Genomic DNA, 7500 nt, shown 5'->3' on the forward strand with positions numbered 1-7500 from the left:
GCGCAGAACCACAGTAACAGCGCGAACATGGAGGTGCGGTGCCAACTGAACCTCCCGCCCTCCCGAGAGGTGAAGGTGACGCTCACAGGAAGCCTTCAGCTCGCTGCTCTGCTCGCCGTGAGTTCCTCCCATCTGTCGTTTTCATAAAGCGAGACAAAGCTCAGGAAACAGGAAGTCCATCAAATTCCCGACTAACCAGAAACAGGCTCAGTTTAGTGAAACTCAGATTAGCCGCAGGAGAAAGCACAGGTGGCGCTCACTACCTGTTTAACTCTTTCAGGTGAAGTTCAGGTCTCTGGAGCTGCTGACCGCCGCCTCCATCCAGCTGGAAGCGTCTAGTCCCATTTTCCTCCAGGAGGACCGACCTGTCAGACAGGTGAGACCATCAGCATCGCTCTCCCATTGGAGGACAGAGGTCACTCTGGGATAAACAGGTTTAACCTCCCAACTCTTTGTGACTGAACCCAGTGGCCTTCTATCAGCTGACCACAACGTTCACGCCAACGTTTTAAATCACCTGATCATCAGCGCTTCACACACACAGAGCGGTGCTGCCACCTGCTGTCAGGAACTATTACACCCTTTTGCTTCACATTAAAAACACATTTCTGCAAAAATACTTAACAATTAATGAACCACGTGGAGTACGGAGGACCAAAGGTGCCAAAATGCAACGAATAAAATATAAAAAGAAACTAGTCCTTAATTATGTCGGAATCTAAATGAAGATAAAACCTTATTTCTGATATCATTTCCTTTTAATTGGTTCCTCTATTTACGTCCTGTGTAATTTCTCCAATAATGTACGTCTCTTTAATTTCCTATTTTTATTAATTTGGCGATTTTACATTTATTTACTTCTGCATATTTTTTCAAATGTATTTTCTTTATTGTATCTTGCTTCATTTTTGCATTTCTTCAAACATTTCTTTGTTACACATGAAGCAACGATCGTGTCTCTGAGTTTACATTTAAAAATGGTGGAAAAGGGAAGAAAACCTCAGAAACACCCGAACTCGTCATTTTCAGTCAACATTATTTAAGTTTGACTCCATATTTCTATGTTAAATTATACTCAGTGTTTAAGGACTTCATTAGACCGCCTGACATAAAAACAGAAATCTGTCAAACACTGGTTTCACACACACTCAGGTGTTTTGTGCTGTAACTGCAGATCATTCTGGACCTGAGGAAGGAGGAGGATCACTCCATCCCCATCTGGATCATAGTGGGAAGCTCACTGGGAGGTTTGCTGCTGCTGGCCTTACTGGTCCTCGCTCTGTGGAAGGTAAAAACACACACGGAGCCTCGAACATCATCAGAGTACTCCTCTGTTCTGAGCTCTGCTCTACAGTGGACGTCTGGATCAAACGGCTCTACTGTCCGTCACAAACCGTAAATCCTTGTTTTCTCTTCAGCTCGGCTTCTTTAACAGACGGAGAAGAAAGGAGGAAGAGGAGCAGCCTGTGGCCAATGGGAAGACGGCACAGGAGCTATAACGTGGCTGACATCACCGCCGCATCATTCCTCGCCGGCCTGCAAAGTCTTAAATTAATGTTCCCGATGAAATTTAACCTGAAAGACACTGAGAAAATCCGACGACCTCACATGGGTCACCTGAACGCATCACGTGCCTCCACCCGTCACTCAGGGACTGCGACCCTCACCTTAAACCCGCCTCTTCGTCCACGCGATGTGCGATTGAAGCTACCCACAGACTGTATATAAAAGACGGAGTCAGCATTAGAAACATCGAAGGGTTAGGATTCTTCAGCGTCGCCGACGTCTGCCTTTCATGTGAGAACTTCACAGGTGTGACGGAGGCCTCGTGACAACGGAGAGCGATGGAGTAAATATTTAAACGGAGGCTGACGGGGCAGAAAGAAAACTACCTACCATTCGTCTGATTTCATCTTCTTAAATTGTAAATATATCCTATTAATTCTTATATATTGTAGCTGATGCACTTTTGTTTAAAAGTCAAACTTGAACTTGTGTAAATATTCACATGTATGACGAATGAGGGCCGAGGCGTTACCGTCGAAGCGGTTTCCGCTCTGCCTGTTAATGTCAGAATAAAGACGAGAAATATAAAGGTCGTGTCCGTCTGTTCGCTCACGTTTACCTTCTTTGTCTGAAATTTGGACTCTTTAATAACCTGAAATGTTGAGATAACCCAAAGAGCTGAGATCATTCAAAATTTTCTTTAAATTTTCTGGATAAATCTCAAAAGTTTGAGTAAATATTTTACAAGTTTGAATCAGAGATCCTGAAATTTCAAGTTCCTCCCGAGTCTGTTTGTTGTACCCATCCATCCGTGTTCTTGTCACTTTGAGATAAATTGAAATTCTAAATTCAGAATCTCAAATTTGGACTTATTTAGACAAAAACTGAAATTTTGAGACGCCCAACTCAAACTTTGAAAAGCAACAGCCTTTACAGGGACGTGTAACTTGACCAGACACATTTATGGCAGTTATTATTATTATTATTATTATTATTATTTTTTTAACCAAGCTCAGTTTTTCAGATCTGACCAATCAGATCACTGCATTTTCTTACTCGTAGCTCAAACGCACGCCGCTACTGAATATAAAACTAGTAAAACAGTCACGTGTGACGCCCGACACACCGCTGGCTGCCGCTCCAGGTCGGTCTGCATCCTCAGGTGTGGTCCCGCCTCTCGGTGCTCGACTGAGTCCTGAAACACGGACCAATATGTTTTCACAAAACACACCCACACATCTGGAGGTTCTGATCCTTGAAATTTGGGATTGTGTCACGTTCTCCCGCACGTCGATGTGCAATGAAGTTCCGACTTAAACATTTGGAAATCTTATAAAGAAGCAGCTTGAAAGTTTGAAACACCCGACGTTTGAATGATTGCAGAATCGCTTCCAATAACTTTTTTCAGAAATTTACCTTACTCGTGGTTTGCATTTTCCCGCCGAGTGGCAGAAATAAGGCGGCCATCGCAGACACAAGGCTCCTGCTCAGACAGGCTGAAGAGCTCGGCGTTCAGCCGCTCTTCCTCCTCACGTTGAGGTGGTTGCTGGGAACCCCGCAGTCCTGAACCCGGACACTTTACTCATCTGAATTTTGGCAGTTTCAATTTCAAAGATGGAAAAGAAATCAACAACAGGACACAGCAGCTGAGCTCAGACAGAAGACTTTAATTTAACAGCATTCACCCCGCAGGAAGTACCCATCAGCTGACATCTCTTACGTTTTCCTGGCACACTGAGCATCTTTGGCTTCATCTCAGCCACAGAAACCTGCTTTTAATGAAAAAAAAGGTCCCACCAGGACACAAACACTCCTGCAATGATAGTTGTAAGAAATTAAAAATGAATTAAACAGAACGAGCTCTGTGGATGGCACAGACTAATGCCCTGTGAGCACATGGGTAATAAAAGCTGGAGTTTTATTAGGAGAGCAAACGCTCTCCAACACCTGATTACAGGACGCCAAACGGTGGACCAAGAAGAGCCTCGAGAAAGTTTCCACCATGATCGGCTTGTTAAACCTGATGTTTAACGGTCAATTGAGGTGCGAGCGCTCCCAAACAGAGTAAAACAACCCGAACGCTTGGCCGTCCTCCCAAGTGTTACAATAAAGTTAAACACAGGAGGAAACGTCAGCAGGAAACTTTTCTAAATCTCACATCATTCCCACCTCAGGTCTACATTTGAACATCGAATTATTGCAATAAACATGAGAGCAGGTGAGATTTGGCACCTGTGTGGAAAATAAGAGCGGGCCTCTGCTGGAGCATCCACAGCTTTGCTCTCAAACGTCTCATCCTCACTTTGGACCAAACAGGCTGGGCCTTAGCGAGCATCTAAAGCTCAACGACCTGAGCACAAATGCTAACGAACGTGACGTTTGGGTTAAAGGTGTTTATAAACTGACAGGCAGCTTCAGTAGGGGAGGGATGTGAGAAGAGTCGGACCTGCTCCCAGATAAAGAAAACGCCGCGGCGTCGATATTCAACATCCGGCAGGAATGCAAAAACGCCCGCGGAGCATTGATCAAAACCTTCATCCTCTAACGTCCCTCCTGGAGGATCCTGCTCCAGATCTGGAAAATTAATCCGCCGACTCCAGTCTCACACCGCTAAACGATAGCACCGAGTAAGATTACCATTTATTTCTCAACTACTCACTTTAACGACGCTCATATCAAAACTTAAAGCCAGAAACGGCCCATCAGACTGGCTGCGAGTCGGGATTATCCGGACGTTTTACTTAAAGGCACGCCTACGATGCAGAAATCTGAAACCTGCACTCAAAACTGATTTCTTTTGCTTGTTTGGTTTCAGATTCAGTTTTAAAATCTTTGATTCTTGCAGCGGGGCGTTCACCAACACGAGAGGCTTTCAACAAACGCCAAAACATTACAGTAAATGCCACGGGCGGTTCTGCAGATCCCCAACGCCTCGGTCAATTTTCAAGTCTGTGAGTGCGCAAGGGTGACGCAGATATGGTCATTAACGCCCAGGCGACGCCGCACCAGCTCCCCACGTGTCAGTCGGAAGGCCGCCGGCAGTCGAGTCCCCCGCCCCCGAAACGCTCGCAGCTTCCCAAGAGTCAGCGTGGAGAAACATCCATCACGGCGAGCTCGAGATGTGCTCGTTATCTAAACCGTAAGAGACCGACTGACGAGCCTTTTGTTGGCTCACTTTTCACATCCTGGTGTCAAAAGTTAGAATAAAATAAAACTTTGTCACGTTATGGCATCAAAGTGTAACTCCTGCTGATTTCTACAACAGCAGGAGAGACGTCGGTTTGAACACTTCAACTGAATCTGGGCTTCAAGACTCAGTTCGACCCTCGGCGGAGGCTTTTTGGCACGTACTTATCCATTAACTAAAAAAAAAACTAACTTTATTGGGACATAAAATCTGCATTCAGACAAATCTGATGAAACTCCGTGTAAAGGTCGGCTGTTTTCTTTCTAACACTAAACTTTGACATTTTTTATGCTGTTTCTTTTTAGAATTTCTCAGACAGTGAGAGAAAGTCAAAGCAGCTCATTTGCAGTTATTTTATCAGAAATCTCATTAAAAAAAACAACAAAAACAAAACCCGACACAGCTGATGAGAAAAAGGCTAAACGCTGCCCAAATAAATACCCACAACTATAAATAAAAGGGCGTGGAAGGATTCAGAGCAGGAGTGTCCGCACAGTTTCTTTAGAGCCAGAAGAAAAAGTTGAACTCAAACGTGATGAAGCAGACGTCTGAATTCAGCCTCGACCCGCCACAGTCAGGAACAACCCCGATAAAAACTTCTCTCCAATTAAAAAATAATCCTCTGCGCGGCGGCTGATTGGTGGTTGAGCTCGGTCGTCCGGCGGCGTCTCTTCAGGCACTCGTTCCTTCGGTCCGATCATTTCTTCTTACACAATCGTGGTGACGTGTCGGCAGCTTCCTGGCAGAGAGGTAAGGCAAAACAGGAAGCTGCCTGGCGCCGCCAAAAAGAAAAAAAGATTTTGTTTAATATAAAAATGCTCAAAAAACGATCTGAGCTGCCAACCTCAGCACCGTGTGAACTGTTAGAAAAACGTTTTTAAAAATCGTCCGGCGTCAGTGGAACTCCACGAACTCTTCGAGCGTTTTGGGGATCTGGTTGCGATACGTGATCTGGTGCTGCCGGACGGCGCGCGCCGCCAGGCACTTGAGGCTCATCTTCATCTGCGTCTTCAGCAGGATCTCGGACACGCCCGTCGTGCTCTTGTCCAGCGGCGTCTTGTTCTGCTTGTTGGTCATATCCGTGTGCGCGCCGGCCTCCACTAGGTTGATGATGATGGCGTGCAGCGTGAGGAAGTCGCTGATGGGCCGGTTGTACTGGACGATGACGTGCAGCGGCGTGTTGCCCTCGTTGTCGATGGCATTGACCTGCGCGCCGCAGTCGATCAGCAGCTTGGTGACCTGCGCGTTGGGGAAGCTGCACACATCGTTGGTGTGGAAGTCATCCACCGGTGTGGTGGAGCTGATGGCGAGGTGGAGCAGCGAGGCGCCCTCGCGTGACCGCGGATCTAGCTGGATCAGGTCGTAGATGTGCTTGTTGATGGCGGCGCGCTGCGCGTCGCTGCAGGTGGTTTTAGTGGAGATGCACGCCAGGTACAGGAAGGTGAAGACGTTGGACTCGTAATTCTCCATGGCCTGTGGCAGCTCGGATTCAGCGGCGGCCTCCACGCGAACCATGCTGCGCTGAATCTCCAGAACGCTGCAACTCAGCACCTGCTCGACAGCGGCGGCTGACACGTGCTCCTTCAGGTGGACCATCTGCGAGAACACCTGGGCAAAGCGCAGCAGGTCCTTGTGCGTGTTGCGGTTTCCTTTCTGCCGCAGGCGGAGGGCGTGCAGCCACAGCTTGATGCACTGTTCAAACTCCATGTTGTCAGCGTAGACGGCGCCACGGTAGATTATCGGATGCGACACGTCGATATTGTCCGAGCCCAGGATCCGCTCTCGGATCATCAGTCCCTCCATGTGCAGGGCGTCGCGGTCCACCCTGATGGCCTCCAGGTCCTGCAGCGTTTGACACTCGCGGCGCCCTCCGTAAGCCTCGACGGCCGGGAACAGTTCCTTGGTGATGATGTTGTCTGGATCGCGGTAGCGCTCCATCATGGCCGCGTGGAGGTAGTGGTACGTCCTCTGTATGTCGTAGTTCTCCCTGTCGTTGGCGAACGAGGCGCCCAGCAGCTCCAGGGCCTCGATGCGGCTGTGAGGGTCGCAGTCGGCGTGTGCCAGCAGCAGCTCCACCACGTCAGCCTTGCAGCTCTCCGCCGCCACTTTCAGCGGCGTCATGCCGTGCCCGTTCATCACCATGGACGCCTGGCATTGCATCAGCTCTTTGACAATGTCCAGATGTCCTGCCTCAGCCGCAAAGTGCAGCGCGGTGGCCCCGCAGTGGGCCTTGGCATTGGGGTCCGCCCCCTTCTCCAACAGGAACCTCACCACCTCCGTGTGGCCTTTGTAGGCGGCAATCATCAGACAGGTGTTGTTGAACTTGTTGGTGATGCTGATGTCGGCGTTGTGCTCCACCAGGTAGCGAACGATGTCCAGACGCCCGTCGAAGCAGGCGGCTCGCAGGGGGGTGGAGTTTGTGATGGTGGTGTGGTTGACGTTGGCGTGGTGACTCACCAGAAGACGCACCACCTCGAAGTGTCCTGCGCCGGCTGCACACCACAGCGCCGTGGCACCGTCGATGACGTAGCTGCAGGCCAGAGACAACAAACGTTAACGTGTCATCATCCTCCGGTTAAATGGTCACGATTCAAACAACAACGATAGTAACGACTACAAGAACAATAAAAACAGATTCAACTGTTGGTTGAATTGTACTTTTCAGGATTTCTGTCCTTCACCCATTCAGTGTTTTCTAAATGAAAGCCGTTTACGTAGAGCAGGTCTCAGTTTACCAAAACTCATGAAAACAGAACAATCTCAGTAAAATTCAAGCTCTCTTTTGTCTGGTGTTATGAATCAAGCGC

General features: G+C 48.3%; 2 protein-coding genes across 3 annotated transcripts in view; one reads left to right on the top strand and one right to left on the bottom strand.

Annotated features, from left to right (window-relative positions):
* The window catches only part of LOC102304087 (integrin alpha-11), a 48467-nt gene extending 46010 nt beyond the window's left edge, over nucleotides 1-2457 (top strand). For both annotated transcript variants that reach the window (XM_005936972.2, XM_014338298.2), the window contains exons 27-30: nucleotides 7-117; nucleotides 281-376; nucleotides 1175-1288; nucleotides 1419-2457. In XM_005936972.2, coding sequence (XP_005937034.1) covers nucleotides 7-117; nucleotides 281-376; nucleotides 1175-1288; nucleotides 1419-1499 — 402 coding nt within the window. In that variant the 3' untranslated portion in view covers nucleotides 1500-2457. The remainder of the gene's footprint in view (nucleotides 1-6; nucleotides 118-280; nucleotides 377-1174; nucleotides 1289-1418) is intronic.
* A 696-nt stretch (nucleotides 2458-3153) lies between these two features.
* fem1b (fem-1 homolog b) overlaps nucleotides 3154-7500 on the bottom strand; it is a 6342-nt gene continuing 1995 nt past the window's right edge. Inside the window, exon 2 of the mRNA XM_005936976.3 lies at nucleotides 3154-7223. Coding sequence (XP_005937038.1) covers nucleotides 5588-7223 — 1636 coding nt within the window. The 3' untranslated portion in view covers nucleotides 3154-5587. The remainder of the gene's footprint in view (nucleotides 7224-7500) is intronic.

The sequence above is a fragment of the Haplochromis burtoni genome, unplaced genomic scaffold (genome assembly GCF_018398535.1).
Source record: "Haplochromis burtoni strain Fernald_Lab_line unplaced genomic scaffold, NCSU_Asbu1 Contig_222, whole genome shotgun sequence".
NCBI classification, from domain to species: domain Eukaryota; kingdom Metazoa; phylum Chordata; class Actinopteri; order Cichliformes; family Cichlidae; genus Haplochromis; species Haplochromis burtoni.